At 54.9% G+C, this 21,791-nt stretch overlaps 2 protein-coding genes across 6 annotated transcripts; both read left to right on the plus strand.

The window, feature by feature from the left end:
* Positions 1–1,455: 1,455 nt before the first annotated feature.
* Positions 1,456–7,250, plus strand: RIPK3 (receptor interacting serine/threonine kinase 3). Of its 5 annotated transcripts, XM_070377418.1 has the most exons (11): positions 1,464–1,758; positions 1,977–2,117; positions 2,256–2,565; positions 3,084–3,229; positions 3,367–3,413; positions 3,626–3,790; positions 3,902–3,987; positions 4,210–4,551; positions 4,694–4,754; positions 5,393–5,592; positions 7,127–7,250. In XM_070377418.1, exons 1-10 carry the CDS (start codon positions 1,739–1,741, stop codon positions 5,587–5,589), a joined length of 1,515 nt encoding a protein of 504 aa, XP_070233519.1. In that variant the 5' UTR covers positions 1,464–1,738; the 3' UTR covers positions 5,590–5,592; positions 7,127–7,250. The 5 variants fall into 5 exon arrangements, 4 of the variants coding, with proteins under 4 accessions (XP_070233520.1, XP_070233521.1, XP_070233519.1 ...); XR_011465582.1 differs by lacking the exon at positions 7,127–7,250 and having other exon boundaries at positions 1,457–1,758; positions 4,491–4,551; positions 5,393–5,470; XM_014483133.2 differs by lacking the exon at positions 7,127–7,250 and having other exon boundaries at positions 1,465–1,758; positions 5,393–5,831.
* Positions 6,505–21,592, plus strand: ADCY4 (adenylate cyclase 4). The gene is given in 27 exon segments (XM_005910284.3): positions 6,505–6,828; positions 7,127–7,333; positions 8,552–8,749; positions 8,854–8,899; positions 8,902–9,014; positions 9,556–9,705; positions 10,147–10,295; positions 10,370–10,481; positions 11,205–11,332; positions 11,472–11,630; positions 11,884–12,016; positions 12,219–12,392; positions 14,856–14,899; positions 15,033–15,119; positions 15,313–15,382; positions 15,700–15,797; positions 16,474–16,558; positions 16,665–16,802; positions 17,680–17,790; positions 17,987–18,171; positions 18,351–18,435; positions 18,889–19,047; positions 19,973–20,119; positions 20,411–20,518; positions 20,638–20,752; positions 21,055–21,179; positions 21,263–21,592. Coding segments are annotated over 26 exon segments (3,231 nt in total). The 5' UTR covers positions 6,505–6,828; positions 7,127–7,174; the 3' UTR covers positions 21,416–21,592.
* Positions 21,593–21,791: the final 199 nt, after the last annotated feature.

Below are 21,791 nucleotides of genomic sequence, written 5' to 3' on the forward strand. Positions count from 1 at the left end.
TTTACAGTAACTTCTTCCGATTCTCAGGCTCGTAGGTCAATCTAAAGAAATCTAGCTGTAAAAGGTTTTTAAATGCACCTCTAACTCCTTTCTGACTACTCTCCTCAAACGGAGGCCAGGTGTTGAGACCATGAGCTCAAAAAGAATCATGAAAGGAATGACTGTCCTCTCTGATGGCTCTTAGCTCCTGAACTAGACTTTTTTGAGGAACTGCCAGACTTGCATTTATATTCTGTGAGATACCACCATATCACCACAAGACTTCAGATGAATTCTGTCAACTCTGCAGGTACAAGAAGACACCCCAAACCATAAAGAAACCCAACCTCCTAGCTCCTCTCTGTTGAGTATGGAGCACCACCTGGGATGATTAGCATCTCAGTGAAGCCTCAAAAAGTTAGGGTTGTTCATTTATTAATCCAATTCAACAAATATTTATTGGGTACCTACCTTGTACCAGCTTTTAAACAGACTACAGTTTAAGAATTCCCTAAATAGGTCAAAAATAGCATGCACTGACTCCATCAGAATTCCAGATGTGTATCCTGGAGCTCCAGTTTCTGGAGAAACCACAGTTAACTGCTGGCTGCTTTTGCTCGGCTAGAGGAGTCCATGGACCCCTGGACAGGATGGAAAGTTCCACAAGGTGAGCACCTTCCAGTAAGTCTTGCCCCACGACCCACAGGGTTGAGTCTCCTCATGAAGGACTGAGTGCATAAGGCTGGTCGTATCTAATTCCATAACCTTCAGCTACCGTCAGGCCTTGGGCAGGTAAAGTATGAACACCTTCTGTCAACCCTGAATCCTTAAGTCTCCCCAAGCTCCTGAGTTCTCCAAGACCCTTGTCCAGAGCATGTTTGTCAGGAAGATTTATTAATATTAACCAGAGAATTTGCAATGGAGGAGTGGCTGTGGGGAGAGAGGGCAAAGAGGCTCTGCAGTGTCTCCACTGCCGTGTACACCACAGTATCAGCAACTCTCTGGTGGGCTAATTCACCTAGCTGACCACAGCACCCTGGGAGAGGTCTGTATTCGGAAGGAATAGAGCCCAGTGGACACGCCACACTTTCCCTAGTCACCTTCCCCACCAGCTGACCCCTTTGCGAAAATGGCAAAGCTTCACGGTTCAGAGCCAGCTTGACCAGGTGCTTAAACGCTGAGTGCTTTCTCACCTATAAAGAAGTAACAAAAGCAGTACCTATCCCCTTGGGGTTGATGTGAGGATTAAATGAGCTAATGGCATGTGGTGAGCTTTAGAAAAGTGTTAGCTATGATCTTAGGGCAGCTGTGGGAGAACAGAGTCCTAGGACCATGACATCCTACTCAGCGCCACCCCCCACCCAACCCTCCACTCCCCCCAACCCCGCCGCGGAATCCCAGGCTTGGCGCTGGAGCTGGGAATCCTGTGGAAGAAGGGAGAGAGACCAGCGGTAGGAGGTGGCTGTGGGTTCCTGGAGGGTGAGGATACCCAGCGACAACTGGACCTGACCTGACACCTTAGGAACAGCACTAGTTTCTGTTCTGCACCCTGCTCTGTGCCGTTCCCCGCCCTCGGGGCGGGACTGTAGAGGCATCAATTAAAGAAGGAAGTGGTTCGGGCAGAGAGATCAACCCGGCGAAGCGGGAAGCGGAACCGTGAAGGAGCCTGGAGATTGACCCCTCTCCCAGCCCTCAACTCCTCTTTCATCCATCCGTGGGGGCTCGCAACTTCCAGAAGCTTCTCTCATCTTCCAGCCTGATGTCTGGCTCTACGTTATGGTGAGTGGAGAGTGAGATATGGATGCGCCTCGTGCCAAGACCAGGGCACAGTGGGTCACACGGGAGGGGCTGGGGCTCGAACTAACAGCGCTGAGCCGAGTCACGGAGGTGGCGGTGGCGGGGGGTGGGGTGGGGGGGCGGTTAGAGGGGTGGGGATGGGAGGGGAGCAGGGAGGCCTTGGGCCCACGGCCGGCTGGTTACGTGGCCCCCTCTCTCAGGCCCAGCGGTGCCTCAGCCCCGCTGGTGCCCATCGAGGAACTGGAGAACCCGGAGTTAATAGGCAAGGGCGGATTTGGCTCTGTCTTCCGGGCACATCACAGGAGTTGGGGCGTAGAAGTGGCGGTCAAGATCGTGAACTCGTGAGTGACCCGAGGTGGGGGTCTGGTCCGGGAGGCTGGGCCGGGGAGGAGGGGCCGCTGTGCCGCGGGGCGGGGCCTGAGGGCGGCGGGAAGGATCTCTCAGGCTCAGAGCTGACGGCACCCCTCTCCTGAGGGCAGGAGGGCCATATCCAGGGAGGTGAAGGCCATGTCCAGTCTGCGTAACACGAATGTGCTGCCCCTGCTGGGGGTCACCGAGAAGCTGGTGTGGGAGTACGTGTCTGGGCCGGCTCTGGTGACTCCATTCATGGAGAACGGCTCCCTGGCGGTGCTGCTACAGCCCCGTTGCCCTCGGCCCTGGCCGCTCCTCTGCCAGCTGCTGCAGGAGCTGGTGCTCGGGATGTGCTACCTGCACAGCCAGAACCCAGTGCTTCTCCACCGGGACCTCAAGCCCTCCAACGTCCTACTAGACTCAGAGCTGCACGCCAAGGTCAGCCCATCCCTCACCCAGCCCATCTTCTGGACCAAGTCCTGCCCCAGAGCTGCTCAACCCCATCCGCGGGACATAGGACCCGCATCTGCTGCAGCCCTGTCTCCTGAATACCCTCAGCATCTCCCTCTGGACACAGGGCTGCCCAGGTGTCAAGGCCCAGCCTGGAGCTCTGGCCCCTGCCACACCAGGTGATAGAGGCCTTGACCAACGTGGTCAGGTCCACAGGTCCACCCCACCGGGCCCTCCAAAGATCCGTGGCTGATCTAGCCCAGGAGACTCAGACCTCAACCCAGTGCCATGGAGAGGGGACCCAGACCTCCAACCAGAGGCCCACTGGTCCTACCCTTCCCCTAACCCTCCATACTGTCTTTACAAGGCTGGGCCTGCACTTTTGGGGGGAGGGGGGTAAGAAAAGCGTTCTCGGAGTTTCTTGGACCTGCCCATTCCCTATCTCCCCCTATTTATCTCCCTTTTCTTCCATCCCCTATCTCCTCGTTCTTATCTCCCTTTTGCAGGTGGCAGATTTTGGCCTGTCCACATTTCAGGGAGGCTCACAGTCAGGGGCAGGATCTGGGGAGTCAGGGTGCACCCCAGCCTACTTGGCCCCAGAACTGTTGGCTAATATAAACCAGAAAGCCTCCAGGGCCAGTGATGTCTACAGGTAAGGCACCCACTCCAAACATATATCCAAACATATATCCCCAATTTCTACACCTGTCTGGATCCTTCGAAGGGATGCTGTATGAAAAGGGATCTTGCCAGCAGTTGGGTCAGGCCTCAGCTTTGTGTCTACTGCAGCTTTGGGATCCTAACGTGGGCAGTGCTAGCCGGAAGAGAAGCTGAGAGTAAGACAGACTCTGGGATCCTTCACCTCAGGTGCCCCCCTCCCCTAAGCCCCCAGTCTCCCAATCTCCAAGCCCTCCTCCTCCTCCAGTTTACCTGCTCAGACTGCCCGACTCCCTCCTCACATCTCCTGCACTCCCCACCCCTTTCCATGATGGGGTAGACTTCATACTCTGAATGCCTTCTCTTCACACCCCCACCCCCACCCTATTAGTGCCCCAGACATCATTGGTGCGGGAAGCAGTGTGTGAGAGGCAGATCCGGCCCCCACTGACTGAGCTGCCCCTGTCTGGGCCTGAGACTCCCGGCTTGGAAGAACTGACAGATTTGATGCAGAAGTGCTGGAGCCATGAGCCCCAGAAGAGGCCTTCCTTCCAAGGTGTGCTGGCCATCCAGCTGGCAGTCAAGATAGGCCTGAATTTGTCAGCAGGGGCTTTTCCCCCGGAAAAGAAATTTTGTTCACCTGCCACCCACTCTGCCTTCTCTCTAGAATGCCGAATAAACACCAAGAAAGCCCTTGATCTGGTAAATAAAGGAGATGTGTCTGGGAGAAAGATGAATGCTGCAGTCTTCATGGTGAGTGCTCAACACCCCCATCCAGGAGCTGGGCAGGATGGCACAACGTGGCTCCCTTGGCCACTCAATGACCCCACTGACCACCATTCTCTAAGCTTTGACTATGGTCCCCCCTCTCTTCACCCCATCCCTGAGTTCCCAGGCAACAGACATGGACCCAACTCCCTTGGGTTTACTCCTGCTCTCCCACCTCCATGCCCAGCCAGCTCCCCATCCTTACAGGTGAAGGAGTTCCTTTCTGAGCACAGGGGCAGCAACAGCCCAGGCCTGGAAAGGACAGAAATAGACAGTCCTAGGGAAACCACAGGAAGCCATGACTCCTTGGTCTCTGAAATGATGAACCTGAATCTCGAGGGGTGCCCCAGCTCTGTTCCTGAAAAATGTACAAACCTTCTTGAGAGCATCAGGGTCCAGAGAGAGCAGGTTCCACCTGCCTGGACAGCAGAGACATCTTCAGATTCAACAGCCCGACCTCCTCAGACTCCAGAGACTTTACCTTTCAGAACCCAGAATCCCTGCCCCACCTCTGCTTGGACCCCAGGTCCTGGACCCCAAGGGAGTCAGGTGAGACACTGGCAGGACTACAGGATGCGCTGGGACTCCTGTGAATCCTGTCCGCTTGCCAGGGGACACTTGGGGCTGAGGGTGTCTGCCATAAGGGAATAGGCCCCAAGACAGGGAGCCTGAGAGCCTGTGTTGTTTGTAGGGGGCTGAGAGATGTGACACCAACTGGCCTCCCAGAGGGCCGGCACCAAATCTGGTACCAGGTACCCACTCTCCACTCCTTCCTTTCCCTGCTTAATTCTTCTACTAGCTTCTTCCTCAAGACCAAATACAGATCCCAGGTACTTGGGGAGGGGGAATGAGAAAGGGCTAGAGCCCACCTACCCCAGCCTTCTCATTTTGTAAATGAAGAAACTGACAGCCACGGAGGTCACACAGCAAAGCCAACCTGGCTCCTGAGCATTTGGACTTGCCCCAACACCAGCTCTGTGAACCTCTAAATTCCATTCCACTGTCGCTGTGTTGGTCCAGAGGGTCACCCATCAGAAAAGACCCAAATATCATCAATCCAATGGACTTGAGTTTGAGCAGACTCCCAGAGATAGTGAAAGACAGGGAAGCCTGGCATAATGCAGTCCATGGGGTCACAAAGAGTCGGCCACGACTGAGTGATTGAACAACATCAGAGTCTCAGATGTTAGTTGCCACTCCTCTTTAGCTTCTGCAAACCCAATTCTGAAGGTGCAGCGTGAAGGGAAAGGCTGAAGACAGTCCGAGACCCCACACTTGCATTTCCCCAGGGTGAACACGAGGTGTCGCTGCCCCTCCATCCTGCTGCTCCTCCTTACTATAAATCTCCAGCCACTTAATCCTCCCAACATCTCCACTCTTTCTCTTAAAGGGCCATGGTTTCCTACCATCTTTAACTGCCAAGGAGTACAGATTGGAAACAACAACCGCCTGATTATACAAGGAGGAACTGCCTTATCCACGAAGGGCGTGGCGCCTGGGGGCGTGGATAGGGTCCCTCAGTGCACCCCTCAAGGAAGAAGTTCAAAAGAAGGACCGCAAGAACCTGAAGCCTGGACTGGGCCATAGGAGGTATCATAATAGCAAGAATTGAAGCAGCTTCTCAACTGCCTCCTGGACTTGAGGCTGCTAGCCTAGACTTTCTCTGAGGGCCATCAAGCCTTCACCTGAATTGTCTTTGTGGCCCCAGGAGACAATAAATGTGGAATTTTAACCAAAGCACCATGAAGGAGGCTAAAGCTTCAGCCAGGGGCAGGAAGAGACATGGATGAGAGATGGGGGAGCTGACATCGAGGGAATGGGAGGCACTGTGGTTTCTCTGTGTGGCCAGAGTGGGATGCTGAGGGTTGTGGGTGGGCAATGTTGTGGCACACAAGGTCAGGGCCGTGCTGGCGGTGGGGGCAGGAAGGAATCCTGGCTCCTGGGGCAGCTCTAATCTCAGGGCAGAGCACTTCCTGTAGAGCAGGCAAGACCCCACCCTAAACCAAACCCTGAGGATACAGGCTAAGGTCCTGCCACCACCTTTTCTTCTGAGCTGTAGACACTTGGCAGTGGAGTCCTGGGGAGGGCGCTCTCCCTGGGAATTCTCAGACCCCAGCACATCTTTGCCCTGCATGATGCCCCTAGGCTCTCTCAGGTCAGCCCCCATACTACCACCTCCCTCCCCCACATATATTCACGCACACATTGCTTCCATGGACACACTGGAAACCTTTGATTCTCAGCTGGTATTTGGGAGTGGACAGCAATGGCCCCATGAAGCTACACGCAGATGTGCCCCTCCCATGGAGCTGGACACCACTGGAGTATAGACCGCTCAGACGTGGCCACAGCACTGCCATCCAGGCTGGAGGGGCAGGGAAGGATTGCCTCTCATCTGGACCTAGACCCTGGTCCCCCTGTGCCACCATGCTTTTCTTCCCCACATCCTTGCCAGCTTTTGCTCCAGCCCACCCTCAGTCTCCCCACACCCAAGGTTTGGGGCCCATTTTGACATTTAACACTTGGTACAGCCCACACCACCCCTTGCATCTCTTCCGTGGTCTACATTCCCATTCCTTGAGGGGAACAGATGTGGGGAGGCTGTGGTGTCAGGAGAGACAATCAGAGTCGGGGAGGAAGCGGGAGTGCCGAGCATGGCTAGGGCACAGGAAGGGCCGGGCCATCCCATCGGGGAAGTAGGAGGGGGCTGAGGTGCCTGGAGGGAAGCGCCTGCTGCCCTGGGCTCAGAGCTACTAACCTAGCAGCACGCTGACTCCATAACGGTGCCCCAGAGTTACTTGGTTCAGCTGCAGCAGCATCGCGGCCGTGAGTTGGGGGGAAAAGGAGCGGAGGGCTGGGGCTCCTTTGCTTTAACCCTAAATCCTGTGCCCCTGGCTTTTGCCTGAGCACCTCTGTAGTCTGGGTTTGAGGGTCGACATCAAACGAGTGGGGAGTCCCCTCACTGCCAGCTGGAAGAAGGCTGGGAGGCCCAGAGAGTACCTGGAAGGAGATGGGATTGCCGTGAGCTTGGGAAGTCTGGGAGCAAGTGGCGTGGTCCTGGTGAGAAGGGCACAGTTGGGGCTGGTCTGGGCCTCAGACAGTAACTCACCCTGGCCCTCCTCAGCCCCAGGGGTCCACCCCCAGGCAGTGTGGCGCAGGGCCTGGCGAGACCATGGCCCGCCTCTTCAGTCCACGGCAGCCCCCCAGCGAAGACCTCTTCTACGAGACCTACTACAGCCTGAGCCAGCAGTACCCACTGCTGCTGCTGCTGCTGCTGATCGTGCTCTTGGGGCTCCTGGCGCTGCTCCCTGTGGCCTGGGCAAGTGGCAGGGTGAGCAGGGGAGCGGAGGAGGGCTCTGGTGCAGGTGTCCTTGAGGACTGCGGGACAGGCACTGCCTCCAGGGCATTTTCAGGGTTGGGATTAGTGGGTCTTCTTTTCGATGTGTTTTCTTTGCTGGGACCCGGGAAGCAAGTGCTGGACCTTGCTAAGAGCTGCAGTGACCCTGCACAAGTCACTGCCTCTCAGGGCACAGCTCTGGGTCTATGCAAGGAGACAGCTGGCCCCTCGATGCTTCTAATTTTTCTGTGGGTCTGACCAATCTTACCCGTGCCTGTGATCTGCTGGTCCTAGGATTAATCCAACGCCGGGTTTTCCGATTTTCCAGGGGGGAAATTACACTGGGCCCCATGGGAATCTGTTTCCTGGTTTTCTTTCCCTCTTCGGGGGCTGTGCCACAGTTGTACCCACAGACTCCCAGAAAGCACTTTCCATCCTGCTCTCATTTAGTCCCCAGATAACCTATTTCCAGTTTCTTTTGTGGGGGAAAAGGGCTCTTCAGTTCCATTTCTGGAAATATCCTGCTACATGTTTTCTTTCCACATTTCGGAGGCAAGGTGGGAAACCCACTGGATGAGACCAATGGTCCTCCTCCAAGTCCAGGAAGAGGTGGGGACAAACGGTGGAGCCTGGGAACGGGGTGGTGCTTCTGCGCCTTGAGGAATGGGGAGATCCAGCTCCTAAGCAGGCAAGGGAGTTTCTCGGTGTCCCCCTGCCAAAGCACTGGGAGGTGGGGACAGGTTGAAACTCCAAGTCTCAGGCCCCTGGCAGGGAATTTCCCAAGCCAGTTGGCCTGATTGGATACACTCATGCTAAGTCCCTCTGTGAGCTAGAATTTTTCACTTCCTTTGGGATTCCAGGGGTGGGGTGGGGGTGGGAGGGGTGCTACAGTTCCTATCTGACAGATGAAAAACCTGAGGCTCGGAAAGGACATAGATTCACAAGCAGCCAATATGAGGTTGGAGCAAGGTCTTCTGGGTACATGGTCCAGGTTCCGTCGCCCTGCAGTATGCAAGTGAGATAGTGAGTTGAATCACAAGAGACTGCTGGCTCTGTTGATTAAAAACAGATTATTCGCATTTTCGTGTATTTCAATCTAATGTGAAAGACAAGTGGAGGCGCTTTGCTCACTGCTGTCTGCTCCTCCTCTTCTTGGATAAGCTCCCCAAACCCCACATTCCAATCTTGCCTCATGTTCCCCCTCCCCACCAGGAGCTGGCCGCAGACCCAGCCTTCCTGACCACTGTGCTGTGCGCTCTGGGTGGCTTCTCACTGCTGCTGGTCCTGGCTTCCCGGGAGCAGCGACTGCAGCGCTGGACGCGTCCCCTGTCAGGCCTCGTGTGGGCAGCACTGCTTGCACTAGGCCACAGCTTCCTGTTCACTGGGGGCGTGGTGAGCGCCTGGGACCAGGTGAGCAGGTGGAGCAGGGCAATGGGGATTCCTAGGCCTCAAACATGCACCCAGGCCTGGAGGAGCAGCATAAGCTTGCAACTTCCCGTGCCTCTCTCCCCTAGGTGTCCTTTTTCCTCTTTGTCATCTTCACTGTGTATGCCATGTTGCCCTGGACATGCGGGACGCCATCACCGCGGGTGTCACCTCCTCACTCTCACACTTGCTGGTCCTTGGGCTGTATCTTGGGCCTCAGCCCGACTCTCGGCCGGCGCTGCTGCCACAGGTGAGCACACAGGAAGCACAGGCTGCATCCGGGGCTGGCTCTGCTGGGCGCTGCTTGCTTCCTCTGGGCGTTCACCAGCTGTTTTGTTGAGCTGACTCCATGGCAGGGCTCAGGGTTGAAACAGACTTGGTGGAGCTGGTCCACAGTGCCAGCGCGATGCCTGCAAACGCCAGAAGAGGGCTCTGGCCCCCAGGGAAGGGAGTTCGCCAGGGGACCAGGGTGATGGGGACAGATGTGGATAACAGAACCTTCACAGAGAATGTAAAAATTAGAGCTTGAGTAGTTTCCTGCTGCCGCGTGGGCGGGGATGGTGGAGAGGTATTCTGGCAGAAGGGTTCTAGGCCTAAGAGGCTATGTTGGTGCAGCAACCAAGGGTCTGGATGGGGTGGCGGGATGAGGGAGAAGAGCCCCCTATAGACTCCACAATGCGGCACCCGTTGCCTCGAAATACTCTTAACTGTAGAGTCCTCCCTGCCATCTCGGTTAGCCCCCCGCCCCCACCCTGGGGTGCTGCGTTGCCTGAGACTGACGCTCCCCGCAGCTGGCTGCAAACGCGGTGCTGTTCCTGTGCGGGAACGCGGCCGGAGCCTATCACAAGGCGCTGATGGAGCGCGCGCTGCGCGCCACGTTCCGGGAGGCGCTTAGTTCCCTGCACTCGCGGCGGAGACTGGACACCGAGAAGAAGCATCAGGTTCTCCGGGCCAGGAGGCCGAGCGGGGCTGGGGCTCGGAGAGGGGAGTTGTTTGGGTCACACAACCGAGCTCCGGAGACTGAATGACTTTAGGCGGGTCACTTGACCTGTTTCTTCCTTTATAAAATACAGCTATTGTCTACCTTGGAAGGCTGCTGTGAGGTTCAAAAAACCTGAATCTTGTGAAAGCACTTTAGAGCTTTATGATATTAAACGAAGGGCTCTAATTCCTGTGTTGGTGCTGGAAGTTTAATCCCTAACATCGATCAGTGCAGGGCAGAGCTGGAGCCGGGCTGTGGGCGGTGGGAAGGACCTGGGCCATGGCTCTGGTGAACACCTCTGGGGCTGGGGGAGTCTGTGGGCTCCTAGGAGTTTGAGGGGGTGGGGTTCCTGGCTTTAGGGAGTGGGGTGAGGGTTGGTGCTCATAGTTGCCTCCCTCAGGAACACCTTCTCTTGTCCATCCTTCCTGCCTACCTGGCCCGAGAGATGAAGGAGGAGATCATGGCACGGCTGCAGGCTGGACAGGGGTCACGGCCAGAGAGCACCAACAACTTCCACAGCCTCTATGTCAAGAGGCACCAGGGAGTCAGGTATGAAGGATGGCCAGAGGGGAGGGGGTGTGGGCTGAGACCCCAGCCCCACTGATGCTGTCTCCCCTGCCCAGCGTGCTGTATGCTGACATCGTGGGCTTCACGAGACTGGCCAGTGAGTGCTCCCCTAAGGAGTTGGTGCTTATGCTCAACGAGCTCTTTGGCAAGTTCGACCAAATCGCCAAGGTCAGAGGGGGCTTCCTTCCCCACCTTCAAACTCCCCACCCTGGAGAGACCCTGCCAGGGAAAGTCCTGCCTTATAAGATCCCTGTCCCACTTCCAAGCTCACGTGGGCTCCCAGATACTCCACTGCAGTAGGAAACCCTCTCAAACATCCCCAGGTATGGAACTACTCACAGCACACCTCAGACTTGGAGGGATCTTTCAACATCCTCGCAGATGTCCCAACCACAACACCCCCAAACAGGCTCTGAGTCCCAGCACAGGTGTCTCTGGACACCACAACCAAATCTAGATGGATTTTTCTGATGCACTAATGTTAGGAGGCCCTTCCAAGGGAAATCTCTGCCCTCTGCATCCTCAGCTTAGCTACCTTGTCAGTCCCCAGGGATGCCCCCAAGGAATTTAATCTTGGGTGTCCTCCCAAAAAAACCCCTCAATCCTGAGATGACTTTCATATGCTCAAATCTGGATACACCCTACATGTGCCAAAGCTGGAGAGATTCACAAACATCCCAACTCTTCAGATGCCCTTCTGAGAAAGACAGCCACATACAAAACCTCAGCCAGCCCCATATCAAGCTGAGGGAGGCCCTAGATCTGATCTCGACACTCTCAACCTCAGAAGTTCTTCAGGGCTACCACATTTGCTCCCACTTGTCCCAGCTCCTTCCTGCCTCTTCTGGCTGCTAACCAGCTGCCGCCACCCCCTGCACACCCTTCCCCTAGGAGCACGAATGCATGCGGATCAAGATCCTAGGAGACTGTTACTACTGTGTCTCCGGCCTGCCGCTCTCACTGCCTGACCACGCCATCAACTGTGTGCGCATGGGGCTGGACATGTGCCGGGCCATCAGGTCAGCTGGGGGGGGCAGGATGGATGTGCAGAGGAGCAGGCAGGATGGTGGAAGTCCTCCTGGAAAGAGGGAAGGGTACAGTACACCATGGGTAGGGCTGAAGTCAGCATTCAGACTGTTCTCTACACATCTCGCTCAGGAAACTTCGGGCAGCCACAGGCGTGGATATCAACATGCGTGTGGGCGTGCACTCAGGCAGCGTGCTCTGCGGGGTCATCGGGCTACAGAAATGGCAGTATGATGTCTGGTCCCATGACGTCACTCTGGCCAACCACATGGAGGCGAGTGGAGTGCCAGGGTGAGAGCTGGGGCTCCAGGAGGCTATAGCGAAAGACCCATCAGGCCTCCCACATGCCTGGTTTTTATAGTTCTTTAAAATGAGCATGTTCTCAAGTGGGGCTCAGGGAGATCCTGGGGACAGGAAGGGGAGCTGGGAGACACCTCCTGTAGCACAGGATCTTGCTGGAAGTCATACCTCCAGGAACGATCCTCGAAAGAAATGAGAAATTTGGAATCCCTCCCTCCTGACTCCCCCTGCCCTCTTCTTCCAGACGAGTACATATCACAGGGGCTACGCTGGCCCTGCTGGCCGGGGCTTATGCTGTGGAGGATGCAGCCATGGAACACCGGGACCCATACCTTCGGGAGCTAGGGGAGCCGACCTACCTGGTCATCGACCCCTGGGTAAGAACCCAGCCTGGACCCCATGACCTGGCCCACCCCGACATCCACAGCCAATGAGCCTGATCTCGTCCATGCCAGAGATTGAGCTCCTGGGTCCTGATGTGTGTATCACGAGGGAGGGGACACAAGCCTTAAAGGAGTGTGGGGAGAATGGGGAAGTCAAGTCAACGTGATCTTGACTCTCAGCCCTCATATGGCCCAGGCTGCAGAGGAGGACGAGAAGGGTACTGCAGGAGGGTTGCTGTCCTCTCTTGAGGGCTCCAAGATGCGTCCATCACTGCTGATGACCCGCTACCTGGAGTCCTGGGGTGCAGCCAAGCCTTTCGCCCACCTGAGCCACGTGGAGAGCCCTGTGTCCACATCTACCCCTCTCCCGGTACGTGCACCTCCTTCATGAGCCCAGCACTTAACATCAACCCACCCCCGTGGCCCACTTCCAGCCCTTCCTGCCCCCTCCACCAGTGAGTCACTTGATGACATCCCAAGGTCCTGAACTGTCTGGTCACCCCAGTCACTGGTTCAGGACCTTCCTTGCCCTTCTTTCCAGAGAAAGGACAAAGATGACTTCCCTCTGAGCTGAGTTCAGAGAAGACTCAAGACCCCATAGACTCCGTGCCCATTGCTCCCCGGCCTCCATTCAGGAAGCCCTTCCCCTGGAACCATACTCCCTCCTAACTCTGAGGCCCATGCTACACACCCCTTCTCGCCAGGAAATGGGTCTGTTTAGCTCAGACCGCACGCTCTCTTCTTCAGTCCCTACTGGGACCAGGACAGTGGGGGCCAATCACTTGTTGCCCCCACTCTCCAGCACTTGTACACAGATAAGATGAAGTGAAAGTGAAAATCTCTCATGGGCTTGAAGAAGGAAGTAACAATGAGTGGGCAGCATTGGGGAGAGGACAGAGAGACTGGCCTACCCCTTGTCTGGAGAAAGCTAGGGCAGGATGTTACTGATCTATGCAAAACACTTCAACGTAATGAGTGATTCATCATCTGCCGGGAAAGCCTGCATCTCCCCCACAGGCTCTTGGTACTTGATGACGAGTGGCCTGAACCCCCTCATGCAGGGACCCAGGCCATGTCCCTAAAGGCTTGCCCTGGGATTCGATTCCTCAGCCTCTTCTTCTCCATTGTACCCCATCTTCCCGAAAACTGTTCAGCATTCCTAGCCACTTGTCCACAGATCTTCCCAGAATCTTCTCAGCAAGGTAGACCTGCTTGGATTATGGGGCGACTCCAGAGTACCCTTTCTGTGTCCCATCCCCCCTCCTCTCCCATCCAACAGGAAAGCAGACCAGAGATCAGTGAGCAGTGGGGTGCGGGGAGGGGTGGAGGACCTTGGCAGCAATGGCTCAGTGGCTGAGTGCCTCAGCGTGGGGAAGGGAAGAGGTCAGAATGCTATGCTGGCAGGATGGAGAGGAAGGAAGGACCCAAGACCCAGTGACTATTGCAGGATGAGGCCGCCTGCTGGGGGTAGGAGAGAAGGGGGCTTGCCCAGGGGCTGTAAGACGGTGTTGAGTGCAGTCCTCATCCATCATGGTGGGGATGCCTCCTCAGAACCCTGCCAGATCTCCCTAAATCCTTCACTGTCATGCAGGCTGATAAGTGTTAGGGCAGAGTGGCAACCCCTTATTCTAAGGTATCTTTCAATGCGGACCACACCAGCCCAGAAACTCCCTTCTCAGTTCCTGACGTTCCAGGGTCTCATTTAAATGTTAGGGATCCTGAGAATCACACTTGGATTACTATTAAACAATGTGGAACTGTGGGGTGACTGGGCAGTGTTTGTGTGGTGGCTACCATCCATCCATATCTATTCCTTCTACAATCTTTCATTACCTACTATGTGGCATGCACTAGGGTAGTTCTTGAAAAGACAGAAATGAATGAGATAGTTCCCCGCCTTTAAATAATTTATAGGCATAGGCGTGGGCAGGAGGTAGTTTGATAAAAGTTAGACTCAGGTGTAGATGTATAGATGGTTCCATGCCTAAAACATCTCTCAGTCACTATGTCTCTCCCTCTCTGCTCCTCTCACGTACACAGGGTTTTGGTCTGTGGGCCAAACCCACAGGGTGGCCCCGCTGTGACCTGTTTTCTTCACGTGAGCCAGGGGAGTGGGGAAAAATGATCACCCTACATCTTGCCACAGGTAGTGGCTGTGGCACTTCACCTCCTTCCTTGGTACTCATCCTCAGTTGCATGCTGAATCTCACATCTCTGCACACATTGCATATTCCTTTTGGTGCAGAAGAGAATGACCTCAACCAGGTTTCTCTTCCTCTTCCCCATTGTTTTCCATTTTTGGTTCTCTCCCCTACCACCTCCCAGCTCAGCCTGATCATCATGAAAGGGCAGAGGAGATTCAAAGTGTTCTGCATTGCCATTCCAGTTTCAACCAACAGGGATTTTTTTGGCATGGGGTTATGGGCAAGTCACTGCCTTTGGAATCTGTTGCAGCCCTTAGGGAAGATGAGACACAAGAAATCACAGCCATCAAGCCTACAGAAGATCCAGGGTTGCCTCTTAAGTGATAGAAACTATGAGGAAATCAGAGGGCATAGAGATTCTCGGAGTCTGAAAGGCCAGAAAGAAGCTTGAAGAAATAAATGTGGTTTGTGGGCAGGTGGGATTTGGTAGAGATGGAAATGGAGAGAGAAATGGTGATGTGTATATAGAGAGATAAAGATAAAGATAGAAAGGGAGAGAGAGAGAGTTGAGTCAGATGCTCAAGTCAAGGCCCGTGCAAATTTGAAATGCCTCGCTGCAGAGAGGCTCCACCATGGTGAAGGATGCTCACTGTCTTTCATCTTCCTCCATCCCTGTGTTCTCCTTGCAGGAGAAGGCCCTGTCTTCCTTCAGCCCCCAGTGGAGCCTGGACCGGTGAGGTGGTCTGAGCAAATTTGAGTGGGATTGTCCCTGCGACCAACTTCCATCCTCCCTCAGGGGCTGCTCCTGCTTTGCCCAGATGCTTTTGAGGGTCTTCCTGGTGACAGGCTGGGCTCTCACTGTGCAGGAGCCGTACCATGAGGGGACCTGATGAGGAACTAGACACTGGGGATGCCAAGTTCTTCCAGGTCATCGAACAGCTCAATTCTCAGAAGTATGGAGATCTGAAGAGGGCTGGGAGGGCTGGAGGCCAGGGCTCGGGTGGTAGAGGAGGGACACTGCTTCCTCTGCCCAGAAAGGAAGGGAAAACCTTCCCAGCTCTAGCCTTTCCACTCACCTGACCACGCCCCACCCCCCACCCCCCGCCCCTTCCTCTTCCGGGCTTACTGCCCCCCACCTCCCATCAGACAATGGAAACAGTCGAAGGACTTCAATCCACTGACACTGTACTTCAGAGAGAAGGAGATGGAGAAAGAGGTAGGCTGGGAGATGGCACCAGAGGACTTCCCAACCTCAGTTTCTCTGCCTTGGGGAGGGGCAGGCCTTTTGGTCCCACCTCCCTTTCCCAGTTCTGGGCAGTTTGTGACCTTGAAGGGGTGAAGGGCTCGTACTAGTCCTTTGGATTTCTGGTTGGTGATGAGAGGAAGGAGGACAGCTCCTTGGAGAACCGGTAGGGGCTTCCTGGGTCAGAACTGGAGGGTGGGACAGTGAGTCTGGGGCCCACTCCTTGCTCAGGATTGACACCTTCAAGGTGATGGGCAGCACTGGCGCTGACCCCTCCCCATCCCTTGCAGTATCGGCTCTCTGCACTCCCCGCCTTCAAATACTATGCAGCCTGCACCTTCCTGGTTTTTCTCTCCAACTTCATTATCCAGATGCTGGTGACAAACAGGTGAACGACCCCTAGACAAAGGAAGCCCTGATTCTCCAAAAGAGATCCCCTGGCTCTTCCAGACCCCTAACCCACACTTTCTTCCCTTACTCACTTCCCCTCGGCTCAGGGCACTGAACCACAGAGGAAATGGAAATACTTGTCCTGGGGAACCAGTAATCCTAGCCCTCATCTCATTGTCTTACGTCCTGTGCACTTTCTGCATACCCCCAAGCATTTTCACGTGTCTATCTCCCTGTTCTAACAACAGTCCCACGAGATTTGGATTTCTTTTGTTTCCATTAAGAAATCCAAATCTCACAGCATATGAGCTTAGAGAGTAGGTCCCCACTCCTAGTTCGCTGCTAGGAAGGGTGAGGACTCATTCAGAACTCAGCCAGGTGAAAGAACTTTGGCCCAAAAGCCCAGAGACCAGTCTGATGCAGCCTCGGCCACTCTCATGAGCCCCCTTCCCTTCAGAAATTGTCCCTGGGTTATCCCAGTACTGTCCAAGACCCTGCAGCTTTCCCAGGTCATCAGTATGTAATGTCTTTCATCTGCCCAGGCTTCAGCAGCAGCCAGTTCAGATCCCCAGGACCACTTTTCCCTGTGTCCCCCACCCAGACTGCAGGATGTCTTCCCAGCACACAGAAAGCCTCTTCTGGCTCTTCAAGGCCTCATTCTTGTCTCTCTGTAGGCCTCCAGCTCTGACCATCACCTATGGCATCACCTTCCTCCTCTTCTTCCTCCTCCTCTTCGTCTGCTTCTCAGAGCACCTGATGGTGAGGTGGGCTTAGGGGCAGACTGGTGAGCTGGGGCCCCGACCATGACCTGGCCCGTAGTGGGTGCTCCAGCTGCATGGCTAAGATTCACATGCTCCTTCCACAGAAGTGTGTCTTGAAAGGCCCCAAGATGCTGCACTGGCTACCCACCCTGTCTGTCCTGGTGGCCACACGGCCAGGACTGCGAGTGGCTCTGGGCACCGCTACCATCCTGCTCGTCTTCGTCATGGCCATTACCAGTCTGGTGAGAGAGAAGGGGCCCTATGCACCCCCATCAGGCCATGCTGGACCTTCCAGATGCTGAAAGAGGACCCTTGGATTTGGGAGAACAGCTGGACTAAGGCCAGGGGATACTGGAAATGTTGGACAAGTATAAATGAAAATTACAGTCATGCACAGCCTACCACCTGGGCATAATTATCATTAATAACACTTTGGTGGACATCCTTCCTATCTTTTTTTCTATGTAGGCAGCTTTCCTTACTTACCTTGAAAATGAAAATAGTATTAGTCACTCAGTTGTGTCCAACTCTCTGTGACCCCATGGACTATAGCCTGCTAGGCTCCTCTATCCATGGGATTCTCCTGGCAAGAATACTGAAGTGGGTTGCCATTCCTTTCTCTAGAGGATCTTCCCAACCCAGGGATTGAACCTGGGTCTCCCAAATTGCAGGCAGTCTCTTTACCGTCTGAGCCACCAGGGAAGCCCTACCTTACACAATTATGATTTTGAAAGCTGAGTTTGGCAGGTTTTTTAGAACTTAGAATCATTCCTAGAATTCTATCCCTGAAAAACACTTTAGGAATCATCCCCCAACCAAGTTACAAAACCAGAAGCTGAGGCCCAGAGAGATTATGTGGTTGGCAAAAGATCACACAGTGATCTTGGATCGTGGATCTTTTGATCCATGACGGTGCTCATGACACCCACTCCCCCAATCCCTGCTCACTCCCAGCAAGGACCCCAGCACCGAGACTCCCTCACCAACCAGGGAGGATAGCAAGATCTGCCACTTTGGCAGAGTCTGGCCCCAACTCACCCTTGGGTCAGCTGAAACCCAGATGAAGTCACCATCATGCCCAAGCAGCTGCCTGCTGCCTCAGCTCCTTGTCTCCCGCAGGTCTTCTTACCAGCAACATCAGCCTGCCCTTTTCAGGCTCCCAATATGTCCTCCATGGCTTCCAACCTCTCCTGGGAGCTCCCTGGGTCCCTGCCTCTCATCAGCATCCCAGTGAGTGTCCCCCACAGCCCTGAACGTCCCTCCCCCACTCCATCCTGCAGACAGGGACAGACACAAGTCCCACTCGGTGTGTGTTTGTGTGGCTGTCACCTCTGCCCCTCCTTGATGGGACAGGAGCCCTGGGGTGTCCCTCGCCCCTGCCCGTGGGACAGGCCCCATCTCCTGACCGCCCTGCCTGGCCCCACAGTACTCCATGCACTGCTGCGTGTTGGGCTTCCTCTCCTGCTCCCTCTTCCTGCACATGAGCTTTGAGCTGAAGCTGCTGCTGCTCCTGCTGTGGCTGACGGCCTCCTGCTCCATCTTCCTGCACTCCCACGCCTGGTTGTCCGACTGCCTCATCGCCCGCCTCTACCTGGGCACCTTGGACTCCAGGTGCGCATGGCCGCTGCACAGAGGGGCCCAGGCTGGGATGGGACAGAGCAGAACTGTCCGCATCTCTCTGCCTGAACCACCCACAGGGCAAAGAGAGAGGGAGGCAGAGGGTTACATGGGAGCCGGTGCAGGAAGTGATAGGGAAGCCATGGGACAACGCTTATCTGTGGCCTCCTCAGGCCAGGGGTGCTGAAGGAGCCCAAACTGATGGGAGCAGTCTCCTTCTTCATCTTCTTCTTCACCCTCCTAGTCCTGGCTCGGCAGGTAAGTCTCCCAGCTCACCACTCCAGGGCCTCCCTAGGAAGGGTGAGGCAGGGTCCCCATATATGTGACTTAGTCCCTCTCACCCTTTCCCTTAATTTCACATTTCCAGGGGCGAACCCAAATGGTCTGTCCATTGGCAGCTTAAAGTGAAATTTCCTGCTCCCTTTCTTCTTCTTTGCTCCCTAAGGGGTGTGCCCTTAAATCCTCCCCTCCACCCCTCTCTCCCACCCCAATCTAGGAAAATCATGTTTAAGAAAAAAATCCTCCACCCCTACTGCCCTCCCTCATTTGAATCTAGATTTGAGGCAGTCTCCCTGGGCAGAGTTGCACCTTAAGCTTTTCTCTAAACTGGGGGTATGGTGTGGTTTTAAGCATCATGTGTGAGGGGTGAATGCTCAGAAGCCGGGCCCTCCTGTACCGTGCCTCCCCATGGCCCGCTATGACCCTCCACAGAACGAATATTACTGCCGCCTGGACTTTCTGTGGAAGAAGAAGCTGAGGCAAGAGCAGGAGGAGACAGAGACAATGGAGAACCTGACTCGGCTGCTCTTGGAGAACGTGCTCCCTGCGCACGTGGCCCCCCAGTTCATTGGTCAGAATCGGCGCAATGAGGTGACTCCCCATCCCCAGCTCCTGAGCCCCAGAGGACGAGAGCCTTGGCTTGGCCCATCTTGTCTGGACTCCTGCCTGACGGGTTGGGCAGCCACCCAAGCCCCCATGCCTGTCAGGGGCCTCCGTTTTCACAAGTTCTTAGGCTCTGTCTTTGGTGAGCACAGTCTCTGCCTCCCAAGGTCTTACTGGGAAGGAGTGTCCTCTCTGATGGCTGCTCCCTACCCTTCAAAAGCCTCATGGAGTGTCAGTGGGAACTGTGTGAAGGACATAGTCCTCCCATCCCTCTACCCCTTCACTGTCCACTTTGGTAGCCATTAGCCCCAGTGTGGCCATTCTTTAAAATAGAAGATTCAGTTCCTTGGTCATGCTGGCCCCGTTTCAAGTGTTCCACAGCTGCTTTGGCCAGTGGCCACCATATAGAGCAGCGCAGCCAACAGAACATTTCCATCACCACAGAAACTTCCGCTGGGTGATGCTGCTCTAGACTCTTCTTTTCCCTACTATTGCTTTTTTTTTTTTTTTAGTTTGAATAGCAAAATTTATTTCTCAGAGTTCTGGAGGCTATTAGTGCTTCATTTTATCTTCCAAAGTGTAGCTATCTTTGTAAGCTGACTTAACACTTTTCAGCAATAAGATATAAAGATAATTCCCATGGATATGATCCTAGTTCCAAAAGAGACTCCCTTCACGTTGCCGTGAGGTGATCTTGACTCCGAACTTCTCTCTTTCCTGGAATCATAGTGAGACCCAATCTTTAACTCCTGCGTCACATCCCTGGAGCAACCTGACCCTACCCCTCTGCTTCCTTCCTGATCTTTCTTAAACTGAGGGGGAGGAGTGTGGACACAGGGAGGAGGAGCCATACAGACCCAGAATGGGGAAGAACAGGGCATAGCCCCTCATGGCAGCCCCCTGCCCCCCCCAGGACCTCTACCACCAGTCCTATGAGTGTGTGTGTGTCCTCTTCGCCTCGGTCCCAGACTTCAAGGAGTTCTACTCTGAATCCAGCATCAACCATGAGGGGCTAGAGTGTCTGCGGCTGCTCAATGAGATAATCGCTGATTTTGATGAGGTGACAGCTCCAAGGGTCACCCCCAGACCCTATGTCCTGGATTCTAGAATTTCCCACCAGGCCCTCCTTCCACTTCACTCTCCTGGCCAGGAGGACCATCCTCCCCTCCCCAGCCCTCCGGCTCCTCCTCTGATCCCCCAGCTCTGCCCTCCCCAGCAACTCTGCTCACCGCGACTCTCGCCCTGCCACCATCCCTGACCCCACAACTGGTCCTTTAGCTTCCAAAAGCCTGGGGCTGGGCTTCTGGGAGAGAGCCAGAGAGACTGGGGACACAGCCTCCTTTCTGTACAGCTGCTCTCCAAGCCCAAGTTCAGTGGGGTGGAGAAGATCAAAACTATCTGCAGCACCTACATGGCAGCTACCGGCTTGAACGCCACCTCTGGACAGGATGCACAGCAGGTACCACGTATCCCTTCCTTACCTGCTGACCCTCTTCTGGGCTCTCGTTGGTGGGCCCATAAGTGGGCCTTATCCCTGTGCCTTCATTGACCCATCCTGGTGGGCTGGCCCTTTGCCAGGATGCTGAGCAAAGCTGCGGCCACCTTGGCACCATGGTAGAGTTTGCTGTGGCCCTTGGGTCTAAGCTGGATGTCATCAACAAGCACTCATTCAACAACTTTCGCTTGCGTGTAGGTGAGGACCCTCCCTTCCTGGGGCAGTTTGGGACTTCCTTCTCAGCTTCCCAAGCTCTCCCTCCCCCAAGTCCTTTGTTAGCTGCTCCCCAGCTCATCCCCGGAAACCCCTGCAGACTCACCCCTTGGGATGGAGCATGAAGCTAGAAGGCCCATACACTTCCTTCCCTAAGCAGCACTCCTCTGGCCTGTCCTTTCCTCCAAGGCCCCCAGCCCCTTCAGTCTAGTTCCCTGAGCTTTCTTCCCCACTCTCCTTCTTCAAAATTCCCCCTCAGGGCCCCTCTTTACCACACCTCTTGTCAGGGTTAAACCACGGACCTGTAGTGGCTGGAGTGATTGGGGCCCAGAAACCACAATATGACATCTGGGGCAACACGGTGAATGTGGCCAGCCGCATGGAGAGCACAGGTGTCCTGGGCAAGATTCAGGTGAGGGAGCCACTCAGAGGTGTGGGGGCAGGGGGACAGGGTTAAGGATACCCCCACATTCCCTCACCCCTTTCCAATTGCAGGTAACAGAAGAGACAGCCTGGGCCCTCCAGTCCTTAGGCTACACCTGCTACAGCCGGGGCATCATCAAGGTCAAAGGCAAAGGGCAGCTCTGCACCTACTTCTTGAACACAGATTTGACACGAACTGGACCTCCCTCAGCCACCCTAGGCTGAGAAACCATCCCCGTCCTCTCCATCTGTAAGCTCCTCAGTAAAGAGACTCTGGTATGTCTGGGTTAGAACTGATGTCAGGAGCTGCTAGTTTAGCTGAGGAGCATCTTCTCCTCGCCTCTCAGTAGGACTGCTTCTTCCCAGGCCACACTGAATATATGTGTGCAAGTGTGAGCATGAGTGTGTTAAAAAGGAGTGATTTTTTTCTCACAAGCTCAGCAAAAGGACTGCCTCTGCTTCCCTGCCTGCCTGCCAACCTGATTCCAGTATTGGGTACCCTTGGAAGTAGAAAGAATTTTATCCACATGACTCAAAACAAAGACTTGTCCTCTCCTGCTTCCCACCCACAAATACTGGAAAGAATCTCCAGGAAAATGTC

The sequence above is a fragment of the Bos mutus genome, chromosome 10 (genome assembly GCF_027580195.1).
Source record: "Bos mutus isolate GX-2022 chromosome 10, NWIPB_WYAK_1.1, whole genome shotgun sequence".
Classification (NCBI taxonomy): domain Eukaryota; kingdom Metazoa; phylum Chordata; class Mammalia; order Artiodactyla; family Bovidae; genus Bos; species Bos mutus.